General features: G+C 38.0%; 1 protein-coding gene across 4 annotated transcripts; it reads right to left on the reverse strand.

Annotated features, from left to right (window-relative positions):
• Positions 1–245: 245 nt before the first annotated feature.
• Positions 246–21,814, reverse strand: Galphaq (G protein alpha q subunit). Of its 4 annotated transcripts, none has more exons than XM_023390685.2 (9): positions 21,676–21,814; positions 19,099–20,082; positions 8,367–8,551; positions 7,739–7,893; positions 6,059–6,187; positions 5,257–5,386; positions 5,014–5,167; positions 2,600–2,707; positions 246–792 (listed from the first exon to the last, which is right to left on the reverse strand). In XM_023390685.2, the coding sequence occupies exons 2-9, from the start codon at positions 19,214–19,216 to the stop codon at positions 710–712; spliced, it is 1,062 nt and encodes a 353-aa protein (XP_023246453.1). In that variant the 5' UTR covers positions 19,217–20,082; positions 21,676–21,814; the 3' UTR covers positions 246–709. The 4 variants fall into 4 exon arrangements, with proteins under 4 accessions (XP_023246453.1, XP_023246452.1, XP_023246450.1 ...); XM_023390684.2 differs by lacking the exon at positions 6,059–6,187 and adding an exon at positions 6,984–7,112; XM_023390682.2 differs by lacking the exons at positions 246–792; positions 2,600–2,707 and adding exons at positions 1,521–2,224; positions 4,621–4,728 and having other exon boundaries at positions 21,676–21,812.
• Positions 21,815–23,742: the final 1,928 nt, after the last annotated feature.

Here is a 23,742-nt window from a genome sequence, read left to right on the forward strand (position 1 = left end):
TTCAACAAAAAATGAGCCTTCGACTAGTCACCCGTCTTGTGCACGTACTCGCAGTCTATAAATAATTATATACTCGTCATAGTCGCTCCTCCTGATTATAATTATCATACCGTCCGTATACGACTTTAACACAGACAAACACGTTACGTGATACACGAATTAGCGTCAATGTCTTTCTATCTCTCTCTCTATTTCTCTCTATCTATCTATCAATATTTCTCCTTATTTTATTTTATTGTTACAGATATTTTATTTTATTTTATTTTATTTTATTTATTTTTTATGGTTTAGTTGATCGCAGAAATATGAGAAAGAGAGAAAACAGCGCGACGGACGGTTGTAGTTAAATTAATAATCATCAGAATTTTTGTAAATAAGACTGTTGTGCGTGTGAAATCGCGACTTTATTCGCATCGAGAGTCGACGACTGACGGTTTGCATTATTTATTTATTTTTTTTTTTTTTAATTCCTTATTTTTATTTTCTTCTGCGCTATAGGGGTATCAACTGCTGCTGCTGCTGCTTAGCGGGGCGCTCTCCGCTGGTCCCGTACAACCTACCCCGTTCGTATGTGTCCCCTTTAATGAACAATTCGCTAGCTTTGCTGCTGACGTGTTATTCTTGTACGATTGTTTGTCAGTGAATACTTTGCATCTCAGCGTTCGATGCGGGGCGAAAAGAGACGATGGGGAGAGCAGGCTCTGACAACTTACACCAAATTGTATTCCTTCAGGTTCGACTGTAGTATTGTGTCCTTGACTGCGGCGAATACGAATCTAATGTTCTCAGTGTCTGTGAATCAGAAAATTGATTTTTTTTTTTTTTTTTTTTTTTTAATTTATCATTTTTTTTTTTCACATCAATGACATTCGACAAGTATTTGAATTTTTATTCAAAGAAAATGTTTTATCATTAAATTACAAGTTATATTAAAATAAATTTTAAATATTTATTTAAACAGGCGAAATGTTTAATACTTTTCAGTTATTAAATTAATTCAGAAAGAATTTTTTTTTTTTTTTTTTTTTTTAAGCACACAAAAACCGCTCGAATATCATTAATTCTTTGAAGCTTAAAATTTTTAAACCATGCAGAAGGAATCGATGAAATTGTTAGACCATGCAAACTTCAAGTCGAGTAAAAATTAAAGAAACACTTACCCTTATGCAAGTAAAGTTTAAAGATAAGTGAAGAAGCATTTCCTTCGTGCTTGCGCAAAAAATGCAAGTAAAATTGGAAAAAAATTTCGATCCAGTCATGCTTGTTAGTAAAAAATGAAGGTAAACGTAAAAGACAAACACATATATATATATATATATACACGTAATAATATGCTCAATTTTTGACAACGAAAAGTTTTAGTAGTATTAAAAATCGATACGACAATGTTTAGTATCTTTCAACTTGACGACTAACTCGATTTTTTGAATTGTAAGTATTCCTAATTTAATATTGATAAATCTTAAAACGAAAATAAGGTTGAATTACGCAAGAAAGAAAAAGTCGACACAAAATCGATGTACATACTCTCGAAGTTATATTATTTGACAGTATATCAAGGGTAAACATAATAGTAACAGTTACAATAGTATAGTGACAATATTATTTTAATCATATTAAAGCCATAAAATCGTTATAGTGATCAGTTGCGTAATCAATATGTTACATGGCGTATATAATAAAAGTGTAAACGAGACTTGCGAATGAAAAAAAAAAAAAGTGAACGATGACGAGGCCTGGCCTGACAGCATCCACGTGAAAACTCTAGTGTACATGCTTTTAAGATAAAAATCATTAAAAAAAAAAAAAAAAAACAATATATTCGTCAAGACATATGTTAAATTATGTTTTTCGCATGCACATTGCTCTTGGAGCACAGTTACCTCGTCTCGTAATTTTCAATTTCTTACGATTATTCCAACAGAATTCCCGCCCATAAGCCGTACACTGATCGAAAAAGCATAGAAAAAAAAAAAAAAAAAAAAAAAAATTGAAAAATAAAATAAAATTCTTGAAAAATTAACAAAACTAGGAGAGAGTCTCGACTCCTCCGGTGGGCCATGCTGTTAAATACTCCATACAGTGCGCATCGAGAAGGAACAACGCAGTTATACAGCCCCAAGCTCGATGGTTGCGCCGATTCAAGCCAAATTGAATTCCTTGAGTGCGTTCTGCATAATCGTGTCCTTAACGGCGCAAAACACGAGCTTGATGTTTTCCGTGTCTGTAATCGTGCAGAGAAAAAGGACACACGTGGCCCCCACGTCCCCAGTATGCGGCATGCAAACGAAAACACAAACTCAGCGTTAGATCGATGATATATGTTACATTTGTTTGCGATCAAAGAATGACCTTTACTCCTCTGCTTGCTTCCCTCGAACAGCCAGCCGATCCCTCTTTCATCGACACACTTTGTCATTTGGTAAATCAATCACAAACATAAATTATATATAGTGTCTAACATTGATTAAGCAAGCACATCCACATCACCCATGCAGACGCGTAAGGCAGTGTTACATGGGTCATTGTACAAAGCAAAGTGTGTTAGGTGCACAAAAGCCGAGCAGGATCGTTGTTCGGAGCGGAGAAGCGCACTTACCTGTGGCGCACGTAAAGTGAGAATAGATAATCTTTTCACTGTCCGGATTGAGGTCCACGAACATCCTGAGGATAAACTCCCTTGCTGCGGATGGGTCCCTTTGAGGACCTAATTGACAATGCAACAACAAGAACAAATGGCAAGCTTACAGCGTTATCTGTCGGATTCTCTACGCCCCCCCCCTCTCTCTCTCCTTATGCTTGATAATGTACATGTCTCTAGCTTCGATTTACGCATATGATATTCTAAATGTTGATTCGATTGGATGGATGCGAAACTGGGGATCGTAATACGTGATAATGGATTCATCGTGATTAATTACGTGATACTTTTGATTTATGGATTTTTTTAAAGCTTTTTTTTTCTCAATGTTACAAGCACAACTCTAGTACAAAAGATAACTTGTTTATTTGGCATTTACTGACCAACGATAAAATAATCTACACTCGTGTGACGTGAACACAATTGGTACAAGGTGTAATGTGATCGAGCACGTTGTAAGACGCGTTGGTTAATTGAGGCTGATCCAATTTTTCGAGGATACGGGTAGACGAAAAAGGAAGTATTGGCCCGGCCTACAGCTTGCAAAAAACTACCAAAGAGCTTCTTGCGTGGACAAAGCTAAAAATGCGATTAACGAGAGCGCGATTATTACGAACAGACGTGGGAGAGGAGAGACCTCCTTGGGAAACCACAAAAAACATCGGCAGCTTCTTCGAGCCTTTTTCCCGCGGTATCGAGTACACAGTTATGCCAACCTGCGTGTACTCGAACGAGATGCGGCGAGCCACGATTTTCGATTTCGAAGCTCTTGGATTCCGTCCAACCTTTCCTCTTCTTTCCTCGTACATGTTACCGCGGATCAAGCGCGATTAGCCGAACGCGTGTACACCAAGTGCCTCGTACAAACGGACGGGGCCGAGCACGTGGAGCCGAGCCTCGTGAAATTAGATTAAAAGTGCTCGGCGATCGTTCGAGGGCAAGGCTGACGCGTGCCTATGGTCAAGGCTGGTGCAGTGTCGAGGATCCCGGGACCCTGTACACACGTCCCCACTCATCCCTTTTCCGAACAAAACGTCCGACAAACTTCCGCGCGCGCTCGCGCCAACGTGTATACGTATAATGCCTACTAACTTGCACATGTACAGAAAAACATGGTCGATGGTCAAGGGTACGCGTGTGTGTGTTGTACTCGTAACCGGCTTGAAATCCCGAAATCCAATAGCTCGTCTTCGAGGCCGCTCTTATCGCATTAGGGATGAGGAGGAGGAGGAGGGGGATGACGGAAGGGAAAATAGTGCGTGCGAGCAGGTGTGCATGTAGGGAAATTCACGAAGAGTGAGCTCGGGGCTCGCTAAAGCTATTATTCGCCAAGTGGAGGCCGCGTGTGTTTTTCTGTGCATGTACGTGTGGCTTGCTGCGCTCGTCTAATCGCATTTTTCGCGATGGCCTTTGGAGGGATGTACCCTTACATCCGGTTCCGCTTGTGCCGTTGTGGTTTTTTTTTCCCCTCCCCACAAAGAAATGTTATAAATTCCAGGATTTACAATTTTATTTTTTTTCTATCTATTCGTTTCACAGAAAAATAAATACGTCACGTAGTTATTGTGCCAAGTCGGTCGGGCAAATGCGGATGGCGCGCGTGGAGTCTGTTATGCAGCGCACAATGAGTCAGGAAACCGTTTTGATAATCCAAAGTCTTTGTTGAGGTTGCGCGGCTACGAAGGACGGTACATAACAACAGCGTCTACTTGTGCAATGTATACAGTTCGAAGCAAAGTCGCTCTTGTAATTAATAATGTTACGTTAATGGACGTTTTGCCAATCGTTTTTTTTTTTTTGTCGATGCTTGTAAATTCGGGGACTTGGTGTTTATCTTGGAAATGTGGTTTTTTTTTTTTCGAGCGACTTTGATTCTCTTATACGATAAAATAGCACGAAATACATGATCAGCGCCTAGTTCAAAGGCAAAAGCTACCGACCAAAGTAGTTGATTTTTACTTAAAACTTTGTTACCAGACCTGTCGCGGTGGTAAAATGAGAGTAGCACGTGCGATCGGGATCGGGATTACATACGAGATAGCCTTTTAAGATGAATTCCCGAGCTGGCTCGTGTTGTTGTTTGGGTCCTATGTGCCATTCAATTTGAGATAAATTTTTGTTTTATCACGATACCATTATGTTAAACTCAACGGTGATTCTTTACTATAAAAACCGAACGAGGTGCAAGTCCGAATAAATAAAGGCATGAGAAATATTTTTAATGATATAAAAAAAAAGAAAAAAAAATATTGTGGTACAATCATGGGAAAAATAATTATGTTTACACGATTCCCGGAATAGTAATAGACCCTTAAAGATGATACACATTATTTCGGTAATAAGTAATACAATGTAAATAATCAATGACTTACCATCATACTCTGGAAAATAATCTACTAGATGTGAGTACATGATCTTTTCTTCCAACAGATCTTTTTTATTCAAGAACAGAATCACCGACGAGTGTTGAAACCAGGGATATGTTATGATCGTCTTGAACAATGCCTTACTTTCTTCCATTCGATTCTGTAATGTTGAAACGGTAACACATTTAGTTGCGGAAAAATGCGATTTTCAACTTCAAGCAGAATATTAATTTGTAATAAAACAATCACCTCGTTTTCCGACTCAAACAGAATTTGATCGTATTCACTTAATGCTACTAAAAATATAATGGAAGTGACGTTCTCGAAACAGTGAATCCATTTTCTTCTCTCCGATCGCTGGCCACCGACATCTACCATCCTGTAAAATTTCAGTGATCAAAGATACTATTGATTTTAAACACTATTCATTTGTACGTAACAAAAATTACGTGTCTTTTCAATTTCTCACGATTGACGAGAAAAAAAAAAAAAAAAAAAAAAAAAAAAACAACCATCAAACATTCAAAAAGCCAAATGTTAAAAAAAAGCATCTGATTGAGTTATTAAATTTTATATGCATGCGTTAATAACAATTTTTCCCCAACACAAATACACATGAAAATAAGAATGAATAAAAAATATCCATACACCAATAAGTATTAGACATGCTTTGGAAACATTCAAGGCAAGAAAAGTACGAAAATATGGTATAACGTCTCACAAGGCTTGGTTCCTTAGAACATTTTGTACCGCCATCGAAAATGTACTTCAACAGTGCTCTAAACACCATCTTCAAAATCGTGTACTTTGTATCAATGGTACTAGCTTGAGAGTGAATTTTTGTAATTTTTATTTGTGACTGTAAATAACTTTGGGATAACTTATAAATAAAATAAATTTTTTTTTTTAGTTCAATTATTTTCAAATTATTTAAAACTCGCAGGAACGAAAAAAAAAAAAAAAAAAAAAATTCATCAACAAAACGTTTCAAGATGAAGTAATACGTATGCATCAAATGTGTACTGATTTTTCGAGATTTTGCAATGAGTACCTAAATATGATGCCGTCCAGATCAAACGGATACTCTAAAATTCCGGTTGTAGGAACTCGAGCTCGCAGAATATCTTGCTCACTAGGAAGGTACTCGGGTTTTTCGATGCGATCTATATCACTAATATAACTGTAACACAAACCAAGCCGTTGTCTCTCGTCATGCGGTTATATATGCCATGCATTTTGGAAAAAAAAGAATTTTGTTAGTAATGAAGTTAAATTATAACACATTGAATTGAAAAAAAAAAAAAAAAAAAAAAAAAGAGCAGCCCAGTAGGTCGGCCTCTTTGTCCCTGTTTTCGTGCAACCTGTAAAACAACTAGTGTCAAACAAGTTAGATTTAACTTACTACTTATCGTGCAGAACAAGTTAATACATTATTTTTCATCAAGTTTGCTATATTAAAAATTTAAAGCTCACTCTATGAATCAAAAATTGTGTCGACGCTGTAGCAGCTAGTTGTCTTTTTTTCAATAAATTAAAAATCTTGTGGAGCAATGATTAAAGAATAATGCAATGCTACATCTTAAAAACAGCACAGACACAATTTTGTTAATAGCTGATTAGTGATAAAAACAATTGAAGTAGCTTGAGTGATGCCATGTGTACGTGTTTGTGTGTGTGTGTGCGCGTGTCGTTGACCCTCATGCGCAGGACGCTGGGCACATGCGGTGGAAAACATCAGTCAGCAGCAGTAAGTATATATTGTATAAGGTGAGAAGAAGGACAATGGATGGAGATAAATAGAGAAAGAGAGGCAGCCAGGCAGAGATATATATGTATGTACAGATCAGCCCAGTATAAGAGAGACCCATGCGAGTTGTGCCGAGCGAAGATTGTGCACCAATATTCTCATCATCATCATCATCATCATCTCATAATCCAGCACGTAATATTGTTTTCTCTGCCACGTTGCGACGTACCTAAATCGTATTTCTTCCAAGTCAAAGGGATATTCGATTATACCGGTTGTGGGCACTCTTACACGCAGAATGTCCTGTTCTGTCGGGAGGTAGTTTGGCGCCGCAACCCGGTCTATCTCCATCAGGTAACTGTAACATCATTTACTTAATATCCCCGCCAACAACCCTCTCTTCTTCATCTCCTTCCTTTTTTTTTTCTTTTAATGACATTTTTTTTTCTTTTTCTTTTTTTCCTGCACTTAAAATGGTACACATTTAGATTCTCCAAGTCCCATGCTTTCTTAACCATTATCGTAAGATAAATCACGTGTCTGTGGGATTTCTAAGCTATAAATGTAATAATAAAAAACAATTTCGAAAATCCGTATTCTAGATATATGAGGTGTATAATGGTGTGAAATGGCCCCGGAGTCTTAGGGCACCAAGGCATCAATAATAAACATGTATTGGATTCTAGGTAGTGTAAACGATTTGGTAAAAGAGATGATTCCGCTATTGCTCCAATTCGCTTTGATAACGAAGAAGCTGCTGAATAAGTAAAATTAATGGTTTGTAAACATCTCTACCATTTGCTGGATTCCAAAAAAAATTTTTTGATGCCTCCGAAAATAAACATGATCTCCTTCGGGATTTTAGATGCATAAACATTTTTTTTACTGCCTAATACAATTGAAATTGATTTGTCACGTGAAGAGAGAAAAACATGTATGATAAAATCGGCGACTCTAGTCCGACTCGTAGTGCAATGAACTTACTATTTGGCAGAATCTGTGAGCTGGTACTCTCGTCTGCGATCGTAGCACTCCTGTATTCCGGAGTCCGCCCAAAGATCTTTTATCGCCTGCACGTAAGGCTCCTCGAACGCCGTGACCGTTTCGAAGTCGATGGACCTCACGAGTTCGGCTTTTTCCTTAATTGACAAGAAGAGAGAGAGAGAGAGAGGAAGAGGAAAAAAAAAAAAAAACAATTATCGTCTAATAGAAAATGAGAAAGGATAATTTGGCCGATGACGAGTTGCGTAACAAAGAAAATGCCATCGGCAAAAAGCAACTTTGTCGACGGGGAGCTTTGCTTTATCAAGCTACACAGGCCTCGATCGTTTTATCGGCGAGAGCTTGCAGTTTTGTCGAGGCGTGCACTTTTTATCGCCAATTAAACGCCCGTCAATTAAGCGGCGTCAATTTGTACGCCAATCTACCGGTGCGGCGCATGAAATTTTTAATCCACGCGAAACGTTGATCCACTTGTCGATTGCTTTGCGCATCGTTGCGTCGAGTTGACGATTAAAAAAAAAAATAATAATAATAATTTAAAAAAATAAGCAAACAAACGAGGCCTATGTTGTTGAATTCACGTATGCTCGCGGTAAAGTCCGAAACTTACTATACATGACGAGTCCGCGTACGAAATATTTAGGAGATCCATCGCTCGGATCATGGACTGCATGGCCATGAAGATATTTTGGTAGACCAGTTTTATGAAGCCCTTCTTATCCTCGTCCGAGTAACCGGCGCCGTGGATAATTCGCATCTGTTTGATGAACGTCGATTTGCCGGACTCACCGGTACCTGCAACACAAAGACGAACAAAGTGGGCCTGCAATTCTGCTGCTGTTTAACAAACCCTCTTCATACAAACATAAAATAATAACTTAAAAAAAAAAAAAATAAATAAAAATTTGAATGAGAAAAGAACTCATCTTTCTCATTAGCGATAGATTTTTTGAACAATTTCGATGTATTAATTTTGACGTTATAAGTGGCTGTCATGGCTGGGGAAAATTTTTTTTTTTAATTTTGCTCCAATACACAGACCCAACATCCGACTCAATATTGGATACGAGACGGAAAATAGAGGGAGGAGATAGAGAGCCCACGAGGTATGCGGGCTGTACAAGTGCACTCGCATACCGGCATTCCGTATATTTAAAAGCAATTTCACACTCGAACCCACCGAGCTGATGCCGACACCGGTAAGGTGAAAAGCATATGAGAAAGAGAGGCAGGGACGGAAAGGAAGAGTGTGCGATAAACAGAGACCGAGGAGGGAGGGGAGGGGCGTTACATGCAGTCTCGAGTTGGCGAGCGATGAAAGCATGAATGAAAATCGTTATAGTTCCTAGCTTTCGTTTTTACTTTTTTGCTACCGTCCTCGCCTTTTTTGAGCTTTGGCAGCAACTCTACCCCCCCCCCCCTCATTTACTTCCACATTTCTTCGTGCGTGTTTTTGGGGATACAGTTTTCATCGACAAGGTTTTACCAGCAGTCATTCAACTGGATTTTTTTTTTTTTTTTTTTTTTAAGTAGCATTGCTGACTGAGACATCAATGGACTTTGATGTCTGCAGAGCGTACTCGAGTCCAGTAATGAGATTTCTGTTATCCAACTCATGAATCGTTTAGAAACATTTTCAATTGAGGAGTGTTTGTATACTAAATGAGCTCGTATGATACGTAATTTTTTTTTAATTATAATTAAAATTCTACTTTTAATTGTAAAAATTGGCACTGTAAATTTCTATCGAAAAATATATTACCACTAATGTACAATATATCATCTTACAGTGGGATGTCGAATAAATTAACACAGGAAGGCTGAAAATAGCTTTTTTTACTATTGTTAGTTCATAAAGATGTATACAGTTACGTAATCAAAAATTGTTTACAATTTTTTTATCGAAAGCTTTTTAAATTAAAGGTAGCGTAGGTACTTAATATAAATGCACACCTAAATGAGTGGAAATTTATAATTCTGGATATTTAGATGAAGGTAAAGTAATTGGAAATAATTTGTTGTTATTAAAAGAATTACAAAGTAACAGTATAATGTATAATAATAATGATAAGTATATAGTTGTCAATTAAGCAAGAATTTGTCACGCCATATACTAATGCACACCTACTTTAGCGGTAATTTTTTTATTTTTTCCTCCTCTTTTTCGTTACTTTCGAGAATGCGTACATTACTTTAAAGTTGCATAGTACATATACTAGCCTGTAGAAACATTTTGCTCGCGATGAAAAACAGCAATAATAATTTACAAAATGTGAAAATTTCGGGAAAAATTAATATGAAAAATGTACGCGGTCAAGTGGTTTTTTAAAATTTATTTTTTATTTTTTTTATTTTTATGAGAGTGTGAAACAAAAATTTACAGGATACAATACCTAATTTACCTTTAATTTGCGACAAAACTTGTTGATATTGTTTTCCTGCGTATTTTTTCATTCACATTCATTTTATTTTCTCTCGCCTTAGTGGCTTACTGTGTATAGGTGGTGGTGGTGGCACTCGACAAGATGATTCACCGGAAAACCGCGAGAGCTAAGAAAAGCATCAAGTGTATAAGAAAAAGAGAGTTCGCCTGTGCAACATCTATCGATTCACGCGTGTATGTGCGCGGATGCGTTTCCAAGACGAAGCGGATTCATTTTCTCGTGCTCTCGACCAACACAGAAGAAGAAAAAGAAGAATAAATAAAGAAAAACATTTTCCGATCGGCATGCCAATGTGCAAATCTATAGTGCGATAAAACGTTCGCTTACACCATGGCTGTTCACAGACTGGACCGAATGCGAAACTTTTTAAATTTAACACATATTTGATGTAACTAGCAGGTTATCTGAAAATTCAGGGTCAAATTGGTCAAAATAAAATTTTTTTTTTTCATATTTATCAATGCTTTAAGTTTTCGAAGCGCGCCGTGTTGCACGCACCCTTTGGCTATTATGCTATACTCTTCGTATTAGACCGAATATTTTTGTCTCCCGATGGGTACAACATCGCACAAGGAACCAGCTGTCAACGTAAGGTAAATCAGGGAGGCGACTCAGTGACACGAACGAAGGAAAAAATTGAGAACAGAAAACCAACGATGTGTCACTGTAAAAGGAAAAAAAAATGATGCATGTAAAAGGGGCACATAAAACAAGCAGTGGAGTAAGTGGGGAGGGGGGGTGCATGTATGTATATTTGAACGTGATAGAAAAAAGGGGCGCAGCTCCTTCTCGTGCCATACGCGGCTGTACAGGGTGCAGAACAAGTTCGCTCTCCATACGAGAGAAAGAAGAATGTACGAAGGAGAAATGGAATCAGATGGGTCGATAGATGCCGACGAGTACGTATAGAGTATCAGCCAGGAGCTTCGCACTACTGCTCTGCTGCTCCTTGACAGAGTTCTGCTCCCTCCCTTTCTCCCTACTTTTGTCCTTATTCGGAAACTGTTGCAGCAGCAGCACTGCTACGTGCGCGCATCATATAAGTAACAGCTCTTTCCGTACTTCGTCCTCTGACCTCGTGCTACAAGTGAGCTTTTCACAAAAAATGACACATTTTGATCGATTGAATAGATTTAGCAAAGCCCTGAGTAAAATAATTAAGTTTTCATGAATTTATCTGCACGAAATTCCTCATTAACTTATTTTTCGTGAGGGTTAACATTTAGTACCTTTAGGGGTTAAAATAATTCTACAAGCAGATGTGATTACCAAATACGAAATGGAAACAATAAAAGTGGTGATTGATTGTCACAATTTTTTGACGATTATTGCCTGATATTTAAATTCAACTCATAAACTTTATCACATTTTATTGGATGAATTTGGTACAAGTCTTATTATTCAACTGCAGTTAGTACGAGTAAATGCGTTTGCGTCTGACCTAATCAAGTCATGTTCTACTTAAATATTTACACTTGCACGTGTGATGTATTTATAGGTAACTCTGTCGGCCCCATCCATGATTTCTAGATATGTTTGCTGGTACACGCAATAACAAATAGTCATTAGAACCTTTTTTTTTTCATTCCTTGGAGTTCCGTAATTTCCGAGTGCCTACAAAAATATTTTTAATCACGAAAGAGTACTCTCGCAAATTGATCACGGTGATGTAATCATACTTAAATGGAGTTTTTGAGAAAAAGCGAAAAAAAATATCCTATGAAAAATGATAAGAAAAAAAAAAAAGAGTAATAACTCTGAGTTGTACGAGTTACTCGTAAAATTTTTTTCTTTGAGTTGCTGTAATGCTTATCTAACTGACTCGTGTTTACACAGTTCAAGTAGCGATAGATCAGCTCTTCGATAGTCGGAAGGTAAAAGATTCACCCGCTACTTTTACTTAAACAGTCTCAATGGCTAGGAATTTCCATTTTTTAGCATGTGTCTATGAGGAATGAGCAATTCAGAGATTCAAAGAAAAGAAAATACGCATCTAAGAAATTTTTCCACAAAATTTTGACGCGAGAGGAAAACAAATACACTGTTGTTCCAAGAACTCGAGAGCTTTTGATTCGGGAAAGCTCGTGTATGGAAGAGAGGGCGAGCTCGCGTTACGAGTCGTCGTGTGGAACAAACGTCAGGTGCTGGGTCGCGATTTTCGAAACATTACCGGTGTATAATACCGTGAAGAGTATTTGATTAACAGTTTATACTCATTTGTTTAAAGTGCTATGACTTTGCCGCATCACGCGTACAGTCGCGAGGAAGATAAAGAGGGGAAAAAATTCAAGTTTGCGTACGGTTGACGCGTTCGCTCGAACGTATCTCTCTTACGCGAGTGGAAATTTGCCTTCTATTGTTTGTGCAGCTTGAGAGCTTGAAAAATCGTCTTTTTTTTATTTATGAAGGTAACGACTGGTTATTAACAAGCAAACTCTTTGTGCACGTCACTTTTTCTATATACCCTCGCGTGCGCGAATCAAATGGTTAGTGGTTAGTGAAACAAAAAATATAGAGTGAGTTCAACGTGGTGTTGAAGCGATTGTACAAAAAATGTTGGTAAATGGTTGCCGAAACTCTTGGACTATGAATTAAAAACTTTTAAAATTATAAGCTGCTGTCAATCATTTAAATACTGCTTTTAACACAACTGTACGTACGCGAATAGTTTAAACATACATAAAAAAAAAAAACAATTAAATGTAATGATTATCATTTTACAAAATTATGCCATCCATGTACGATGTAATGTAAAGTTTTAAAATTAACACTCGAGACATTTCCTGGAAAAAGTAATGCAATAAATTCCTTCTGAATATTTGCAATCATCCTATTAATTATAAAAATAGGAATGATGGTCACCAGGGACTTATCAATTACCATCTGTCTCTTTCCTTCTCTCGTTCCTTTTTTCGTTAAAAAAAAAAAAAAAACCAAGAAATTATACTGCTTTTTGCAACTAACAACGTTTCTTTATCCACAAACTAAAATTTTTTTAAAAAGCTTTTTAAGTATACATTAAATTTACTAAATAACTAAATTTATAATTACTTGAAGCTGTTAGTAAAAGGAAATATACGAACTACACGACACATGAAAATAAAATCATACGGCATCGTTGTGTTAGTTAACTAATCCAATAAGATGCTTTGATCCGTTTAATAACAATTAAATTAAACCAACGAAATCAATCGATTTTTTCTTCTAAAATTTTTTTCAATATCCATGATTAATAATATAGTTTTAAGAAGAAAAATGTACTCCATAACACTGTACTTTGTGGATATACTTTTCTTACAATCTATATTTGTATTACATAAAATAAGAAAAATAATTTAATGTAACATGTTAAAACGTGAATAAGATCGATATACGTAATAAAATAGTAATAATCATACTGATTTCAACCGTAATAGCATTAGGTGTCAGTATTCCTTAAAATCCATCCCTCAGGTTTTACGAAAAGCCTGAAAATTTAATTATCCCATCAACACCTTACGACCTACGAATCATCGCGGGAGTGCCAAGAAACTGAAGCTAATCTTATCAATGAAAATTTGGGGAGCATTAGATTTTTTCTTTCCTTTTTCTCGCCAGATTCACGTGTTCCAAATAAGCAGCGGTGCAAAACAACAGGAGTATGCTCAGCTATCTTCATCTATGCATGCACCGACACAAATGTACGCGAGAGCGTTTTCAAGTGGCAAAGGCTACAGTTCTCCTATAACCCAAGCGTATATACATATACACAAAAGACGCGGGCGTCCTCGTTTCGCGTAACCCCCTGCGCAGAGCCTCGGACAACTCGGCGACGTCGGCTCTCTTTCTCTCTACTTATCCCTCGATCTATCCATTTCTCGCTACTCCTCTCGCTTCCTTTGACTCCATTAGCGACTGTGCCCTCGAGCGGAAACAATATCGGGCTCATCGATGCTGGAAGCCACTATCACCACCATTACAGTAATATAACTATTCCTGCCGTACCACTACCCCCAGGATTGCTAATTTTTACACCAAAGTGGGAATAAAAAAGGGAGCTATGAGAAAACATTCGAGATGTTTTGCTTTCAAATACTACAAACCACATTACATGTACTTGAGAAATCACCTATATTTTTTCAGAATAACAAAACAAGATTTTGCTTGACTCGAGATACAATTTCAATTTCATATAGGCTTAAAAGTGCGACAAATAGACTATAGAAGCAATGGTCAGAACAATAAACATTGAGTTCTGAGGTTAGTGGCCCGTACGCAAATAATACTACGACCATTTTTTACGCTATTTTAAACAATTATCAGCCGAAATGCGTACGTCAGTCTCGATTCATGTATAAATTCGCTGTTGAGGCTATCAGTCAACATTTACAAAGAATTACGTAGAAATATGAGATAATATACGACATACTACGAATCTTTTCACGTCACAGCTAAATTTATCTCGCTTATCATTTAATTCACCTGTGGTGATTTTCTAAAGTTTCAAATGTACTGCCACTGAACGACTGATGAGAATAGTTCGCTGCTTCTTTTTTGTCTAAAGTTATGACTAATTGAAAAATACAAACTGTGAGATTATTTAAATTTCATTTTTTACAACAAAAGCAAAGTAATGCAGAGTAACTTTGTTAATATCTCGTTTGATTGGTGGGTGGACCCATCATTCATAAAAAAAGGAATTACATCACCTGTTAGTTCGATGATAAAAAAAAAAAAAAATAGAAAGTTCTGCTCCAGAAGTTTTTCAAAACGTCTATACATTTAAAAGCATAGTTGTAATATCCGAAAATTCTGTGCCATTGAGAAATATTATCTATTTGCAGGTTTCATTTAAAAATAAACTATTTTAAGTTTTTGCAATTCCCAGGAGTAATGAATGTTTGATAATGTTAACAAACGATAATTATTTTTTAAACATTTATAACACCTACAATTTGCTCAACAGATAAATTTTTCTATAAATTAGAAATTCTACAGTCAAATGTCTAGTTTTTCAAAACTTAATTGATTAATTAAAAAATTATCGAAATGATTGTAACTGCTCAAAAATAGTCATAAATACTCTCGACAATTTGGAGTTTCTCTCAAACAGTTGTCAAACTGAATCTTACCTTTTTTTTCAAAAACCAGGATTCTTTTTTTACTAGCCTACGTGCAAATGCGAAAAAAAACTAGATTGAGCAAATTGATACCAAACTTTGATCTTTCCAATGTAAGAGATATACCTATAAAATATATCCATTGGGAGTCAGAGCCGGAGGATTTTGAAAGCTAATAGACGTTGTTATGACCTACTTTAACTAGTTTTGGTATTTCGAAATAAACAGTTTAACGGTATGATGGAAAAGCGTACTGCATGAGACTCATGCACGTTTATTTAATCAACGAACTGATTGATGCAGATAAAAATTTTGAAATTAAAATTTCAATTTTGCAAGATAAAATTAAATTACACATTATTATAAAGTGAAATAATTTATTTATTGAAAAAGTCGAGACCGATTATTCGTAATAGTAAAACAGATTTTGATTACGTTTTTTATTTCTCTTTTTTCGACAAATAAAATAACTTTGAAATAAATGTTTAAATTATGATGTAATTAGGTCATGCTAATTACATCACCATAAATTAAATTAAACATATAGATGTATTACTGAGTTTCAACTAACATGTAACACAAACCCATCATTGACATATATTAAGTAAATTAATTGCCTATTTCAACAATGTAATAAGTAAAATGTGACGCGTACCAATGTACAGGTTTGTCATAAAGCACAGATGTTCTGGTAGATGTAACCATTAAATTAAATTACTGTGAGTACTGTGACTCTGCTGTGACTAGTCGGAAATTTTTGCAAAAATGCAATGTCATAACATTACCGTTGTTTAATGAAAAAATGACTGCAATCATTTGCTCCTTGCAATAAAGCATCATTAAGAAAACACAAACAAGGTATACACTTGATACTAAATTTTTGCAAATGTTCTCTTTTTATCGATCAACTTGCTGCAACAAAAAAATCCTATTGCACGAGTATCTATAAGTACACCTATACAACAGAGAGAATGGGTTTTGGGTTTCACCACTTATTCCAATGCAGGTGTATGTATAGTACTTACGTATATACAATACAACCTTTTTTCATGCGACGCGGGCGAGGGTTTGCTTGGCTGTGCCATTAACCCTACGATTTGTTTGTTTTCTCTCTCTTTGATGTCAATGACCCTCCGTCTACTACTTACTTTTTTCATCATACCTGTCTGTGTTGTTTATTTTATTTTTTTTCTTCTCCACCTGGCCCATACTCTTCCTTTCACAGAGCATTCGTGGGCAGCTGGTCATTCGACCGATAGAACGAGCCGAAGCCAGGACATGTATGTGCAGCGGCTTCATAGCTTTCATTTTTTAAAACTGATCTGACTATATATCTGCCCATGGCACGCGTGTGGCTCACTGCCGTCGACCAACGTGTGTACGTGTATGTGCAGTGTACGTTTAAAGGTAGCTGAGCTAAGCGACGCTCGACGATTATTTGGACGTTCATGTATGGACTCTAAATACACCTACATGCCCATGCTCGCCCTTGCCGGAGCTCGATTATTGTCGTTTATTTTGCAAAAAAAAAAAAAAAAACACGTACGCAGTTTCAATGCTCTAGGACTGCATGATTCATTGTTTTCACTGATAAGATATAACTACAAAAGTTAATATACTTAAGTGGGATGTTTCACTTCTAAAAATATCAAATTTTACATTGCTTTGGAATTTCAATTCAAGCCAGAGGATGAATTTAGCGACTACGCCCATATTGGCATGTGCATTGGCACAAAACGTAGTAGGTAGTGCATTAACACATAAAAAAATGACGTTCTGTATATGGTGTACTGTTTCAAATAATACAGATGGATCACTTGATAAAGTAGTAGACCGAGTATAATGTGTACAAGCGAATTCGATATGTCGAAATGTTGATGCCTTTAAACCGCAGCAGCCATTATCAACTAATTAAAAACTTTATTCAGTATGGAATTGCCCAATGAAATTATGAGTTCATGAATGTTCAAATGATTTGTATATTAATATAATTTCGTTGCTGGCTCTTTAATGAGTTTAATCAAGTAGGACGGGAGCGCTATCAGGTAAGTTTGAGGAGCACGCGAAGCCCCGGCAACCGCGCTACTACGTATTTACACTTGCGAGTTATTGCTTTACTCGAGCATTAAAAAAAAATACATACATACTATGACTGAGATCGCAAAACTGTACTTTGATAATGATATATCAAATGGCACAATACTTTGACTGGCTATTGAACAGTTGGGTTTTTTAAATGGACAACAACCTCGACAACAATGATCAACGGGAAAAATGTGATGGAAAACAAAGTCATAATAGTAATACTAAAGTTTAGTTGACCTGCGAGGTACAGCTGCTCGAATGAAGCCCACGAGTTTGGTAAACTAGAAATATTTTCAAGGTTTACTCATCTGGATGAGGTTTTTCTCTGAAAAAAAGCTTATCTAGCACCGTCGCGGGTTAAAAAAAAATTCAGGATGGCTTGTCAAATGTGCGGAAATGAAAACAACGTGACAAAAGGGGATGGGGTTAAAATCAACACCATTAACACGCAGGTGATAAAGTATATATCCGTAAAGGCTAGTAATTTTGTACGTGGATTAAAGCTCGAAATAAAACTAAAATGTATCGAGGCATATGAGACGCGATGCAGGAGTAAAACAGATTCGAAAATAATTTAGCCCGATCTTTCAAATGTGGTGCACAACAGCTGCGAATGAGCTGCCCGACCTCTATACGATACAAATAAATAATTCGCTCTTCTTCTGGGCATAGCGAGCAAGTTGCCGAAACTCTCTCTACGAGTTTAGTTGCTCCGCTTGCCCTCCCACACGCGCTTATAATACACACCACCTCCGAAGCGTTTATACGCGCTGCTTCAAGTGTATATAATATTTATGTACTTGTTAACTTGGGAAAGAAACAGATTCGTCTTTTAAAATTAACAACGCGCGATTGGGTTGTGTAATCATGAAGATAAAACATTAAAAGTGCGGTTTGATGTTTGTTGTGAAATTTAGACGATCAAGTATACACGAAAAATTCCAGATCGTCAGTTCCCATGGTACTTATTAATTATGTCAATTGAGTATTAGTAACAATAAAAAAAACTAATTGTTCCTTGTTTATGAGTTGTATGTATAGGGTACATATGATATATATATTTTTCACTAGACTAATCTAACAAATTAAGTGAAATTTGAATGTTTTATATTCATAAATAATAATGAATTGCGTGTTGGTAAATTAATGTACAGCATCATAAGATGAGGTGATTAACAAATTTGATTCAATGTTCAAAAAAAGGAAATGTAGCTATTTAAAAAAAATATTCAAGTAACGTTATTTCGTTCACACTTTGGATAATTGGAGATACTTGAAATTATATGTACACTCATACGTTTGTGTTCCTTCTGGCGCAAAAAGTAAGCAACACTATACTTTCCCAAAGTCAAAATTCTACGCCAAGGAATGGGGTCAGGATAAACATTGTACTGTACGCGTAAGTAATATTTACCTTTTTTTTTTTTTTTTTTTCTACGATTTAGCGTTTATTGTACTGTCGAAAGAAACGTAACACGCCAAAAGCAACGTGCTTGTAATCAATTGTTACGACGGCGAATCAGAAGCCACGTAAAACTTTTACACAGAGCGCCGAAAATAGCACGTAAAAATTGTTAGCCTTTCAAATCGCCGGCTCGCCCCCAGGGACGCGCTCAATAATCTCGTGTAAGTTTTAGCTGATCGAAAGGCCGAAGGTAAACCCACGATCGGTATATAGGCATAAGTACTTGGTGAATATTAGCATATTACTTACCCAGCAGCAAGAGTTTGAGCTCGCGCCTGGCATCGCGCTTGTCCCTCCTGAGCTGGCGCTCGATTTCTTGGTTGATGCGCTTTTGCTCCTTGGCCTCTTCCGACAGGCAGCACGCCATGGTTGCGGCCGGTCGTTGCACCCCCTCGACTCGCGAGGAGACCGACGACTAGTCCACGACGACGGCGGCGACGGGCTCGCCCGATCCTCGGTAAGACCAACAACAGCAGCGGCAACGAAGGCAACGCTTGTTGCGCCACCGACAATTACAACAACAGTAGCAGCAGCAGCAGCAGCAGCAGCAGCAACAACAACAACAACAACAACAACGAAAACAACTATAACAATAACAACGACGACAACAATAACGAACAGCAGTAGCACAGCCACTGTCAGCACTGGGTACGTATTTGTACGGCACGTGAGATCAGACCACGACGGGCACACGCGACGAGCAGCTACACCACCATCACCAGCTTTATCATCTTTCCCGCGGGCCCGTGCCGCCTCCTCTTCCTCCGCCTCCTCGTGCTGCCGGCACTCCCAGGGTCACGAATTCTCCGTTGTCCCCAGGAAGCGCGTTTCTCTTTTTCCCCTTGCCACTCGCTCCGGAACACCAAGGTCTTTGACAGCGGCACGTTCAACCGGATTAACCACAGTCGCCGTTGATCGTCTCTACTATGCTGCCGATTTTTCCATATACTGGTCCCGATTTGAAGAGGCCCAAGCCGATGACACAGAGAGAGAAACTGAACAAGTGCACAATGCCGCACTCTAAATGTCAGCGACAAGTGTTGCACATATTATATGCGCCAGTCAGGCCCCCCACAGCTTTCCAATGTGTGTATATATATATATATATATATATATACACTTCGGCAATTTTGGAGCTCTCTCGTCTGCTGTTGTGTAAAAAGTATATAGTGTTTATTGTATCCCTGATGGTTGCTCTGTCGACTGTTTAGCTGCTACAACAACTCGTGCATCCTGTCACAGAAGAAAAGTTTGCTCTTTATAGTTATGAACAAGTGTGTTGGTAAGTAAGTAAGTAAGTAATAATAATATATATAACAACATGAGTGAAAATCACATCTGCAAAGCAATCTATCTACTGTCTGCTACTGATTTTACCGCTCACTTGCGCGTGTGCGTGCTTAGGTGTATGCAAAAATTACTCACACGTGTGCACGAGAGGAAGAGCAGTAGCAGTATATAAATATATATAGTAGCATTAACAGCAGTAGACTGCCAGTATTATACATTTTGTATACCCAAGTATAACATGGATGTGAGGGAATAAGTATATATAAGAGAAAGAGGATAAGTTAAGAAAGGGAGATGCGACAGTAAGACGGAAAAGGAGGAGAGGACGTGTACACATGCACCCAGGCATCGAGAAAGCAAGCACACCCACACGGATAAAGTAAAAAAAAAAAAAAAAGAAAAAAAAAAGGCAAGAGAGTCTACATAAAATGAGGAATCCAAGGAAAACTATCAAATGAGCTCGCACCGCGTTTATATTGCACACCTGAGTATACTTATACTATTATAAGAGAGGAAAAACAGAGAGAGCGAGAGAAAGAAATAAGTGAGTAAATTACGTGGTGTGTGCCTCGAACCTCTGATGCATGCGTGCGTGACACCTCGAGAGAGTCGAGTAGCACATCAAAGAGTGCGAGAGAGAAAGAGAAATGAAATACGATTCCGGAGGAGACAAACGAATATAGGTTAAGGAGCCGCGCGCGACAACTCAGGCACTTTGGAATAACCGTGGACGTGGAGATGAACTCAAGTAAGTTATTTGGTATTATTTCAACACACCAACTCTCGATAACACACGTCCGTATAAATAATCGCCGAGAAAAATAAGTACGAGAAGCAGGAAGCACATCGAGAAAGGACCACCTGGACGACTCCAATAGACCTAACGCCGTAGCCGAGCCTATATAATCTCTTTCGTTTTTCTCCAGCTACCTACCTATATATATAGGTACCTTATCAACACCCTAGCTACACATTCATCGCGTATGATACTTATTAGCACGTAAGATATCTTACAGATAAGTTGATGAGTGCTAACAAGTATAACGCTCCATCCGCGGGTGCGTCACCATAATCGTTGTCGCAAGTGTAATCATCATCACACGACAACAGCAGTAGGTATACAGAACCTAATACATGTGTATAGGTAACTCCACGCACTTTGTAAGTAAGTACATATATTATAGTCGAGGTGAACTCGGCTGCTTGAGTGCTTGCTCAATGCTCATCACCCGGGCACACACACACAGACACACACGCGTGTATATACATATGTATATATATATATATATGTGTATATATATATATTTAAAACTACACGAATACTGGTGAATATACTGCACGGAAGATGTTGTACCCCCTAGGTAGAGGTAATGCCTACACCGCAGCAGAAGCTCCGAACGGTAGGTATATATAGCGGCGCGCGTGTGACTCCGACTCCGTTTATTAATGAGCGTGTAAGTGTAACGTAAGGTGCACGGGTACAAGAGGAGTTGGCAAGTAAATAATAAAAGTAATGATCTAGCACATCGGACACACCTACGATTATAAGTTATAAACACAAAATGCACAGATGTATGTACACACAGGAGGCACACACGCGCGCGCGACACAACGAAAATCGCCAACAGCCAGTATATGAGATATAATAGTGATGGCAGTAGCAGGGCTTGCAGAAGAGAACGTACTATCATCCAGCGGCTGCAGCAAAGAGCAGATGCGAGAGAACGAGGAGAAGAGCGGCGAGAGCTGCTGTGCTGTCCCCCGGCTCTCTTGGGTGTGTCTAGCAGAGCGCTCCGTCTCTCTCTTCCTCGCACCCGCTCCGTGTAAAAGCGCTACGGGCGCTTTGTACATATATACGTATATATAATACATATATGAGAGAGAGAGAGAGAGAGAGAGTCGTGTATATACAGAAAGAAAGAAAGAGAGAGATCACCATCAATTCTACTTTTTTCTCACTCACTCTTTGGGTAGTTTAATGTATAAATATATAGCTGGAGGGGTAAGCAGCAATATAGCAGCATGATTATGTACAGGGATACAACAGAGACATAGATGGGTATTATGCATGGGCAAACTATGGGTGTATGTGTGGACATGTTGTGTGTACACCACCTACAACCTTTCGGCTTGACAGCGGACGTTAGCTTGACTCGGTAGAAAAAACACTACACACTACACTGCAATGCTGCATGCTGGCGAGCGGCAGCAACAGCGACGACTGCGGCCTAGACCGCGAACTCTCTTGACTTGACACAAGAGCGCGCGCGCGCCTCCTCTCTCCTGTGCCGAGCTTTCGGAGCTTTCACTTTGCCCTTGGTAAGATTCTTTTAATTTAATTGCTGTTGCCCTACACGTCGTACGCACATACAGGTTGTAATGTATAATATACACACATAGTAAATATACCCCGTTGGCGTGTAGTATATATATATATATATATATATATATTGCTAAATGTTGCTTCACAATTTCGTCGACGAATTGGCTGGAGAAGTTCGTTTTTCAAAAAAAAAAAAATAATAAAATAAAAAAAAAAATAACTCTTGTAAGTTATAGTACGACAGATCTCGAGTGGTGTGCGCTTGCGTGCGTATGGTTATTATTTGGGAGTTGGTCCTATAGGCGTCCTAGCCTTTGAGCAGAGCTTTCACTGATGTCGGATTTTGTTGTATCTACAAACCATACGGTATACTATTCGATGCGTCATTAACGAGCATCATCACCGCGACGAGGCTGCGGATGCTCATTGGCTTTTTTTTTATCACATTGCGGTCTATCTGTCGCTTCGTCCCATATCACCCGAGTAAGCATAAAAATACGCTTGTTGGGTATAGGGATGGAGGTAATAACGTATAGGCGAATGTGTATACGTATAATATATATAGCGTGTGATGCAACTTTTATGGTGCGGTTGTAGGTGGCGCGCGCAGGAGGTTTATAAACTACACGTTATTCGCGTTATACTTAATAAGTGTATCCACCTCCCTTTGCTCCGAAATCCGCTTACGCGACCAAATTCGATTAGCGACCGAGACGAGACAGTATAGGTACTTTTTACGGAGGGCGCGCGAAGCCCGAGAAGAGTCAAGTCCAAGTATCAATGTCTCGCTTTGGCTCCACATATACCTACCTGTATTTTTATCTGCTGATGCGCGTGCAATGACGTTGATGTGTACCTGACTCCGATCGGCTACGTGTTGTGACGAAAATTGTTGTTGTTATTTTTTATTTTATTTTTTTTTTATTGTGGTACACGACTGTGTTAAAAAAGGTTGGTTCTTTAAATTGCCGGGATCTCGCCTTTTAAGGGAACAAACAATTTCATGCATCTTTGTTCGATGTTACCGAGGTTACCATTAATGTTACCGTTGCTCACCACTTGTGTGTTAAATTAATGAGGTACTTGAATGAGATGTTTTTAACACTTTTTTAATTGTCACTTTCAATCGTTCATATTATATTATACACACGACAGTCCAATGCATACCTCAATGAGTTTTAAAAAAAATCTCTGTTAATGAATTTACCGCAAACTACATCAAAACTCAAAGCTTTTTCGAATATCGTACCTCCACTCTTTGAATTAAACAACTTAAAGTT

The sequence above is a fragment of the Copidosoma floridanum genome, unplaced genomic scaffold (genome assembly GCF_036245765.1).
Source record: "Copidosoma floridanum isolate Cflo_tuat_1 unplaced genomic scaffold, Cflo_Japanese_pri ptg000009l, whole genome shotgun sequence".
NCBI classification, from domain to species: Eukaryota; Metazoa; Arthropoda; class Insecta; order Hymenoptera; family Encyrtidae; genus Copidosoma; species Copidosoma floridanum.

Bases quoted from the DNA above. Each gene is read 5' to 3' on its own strand.
- Galphaq (XM_023390685.2), bottom strand. From the start codon at position 19,216: ATGGCGTGCTGCCTGTCGGAAGAGGCCAAGGAGCAAAAGCGCATCAAC. The intron at 5,387-6,058 runs GTACTCATTGCA...GAAATTTTACAG, and splicing joins CTGGACGGCATCATATTTAG to GATGGTAGATGTCGGTGGCC. The intron at 5,168-5,256 runs GTGATTGTTTTA...TCAACATTACAG, and splicing joins TGTTTGAGTCGGAAAACGAG to AATCGAATGGAAGAAAGTAA.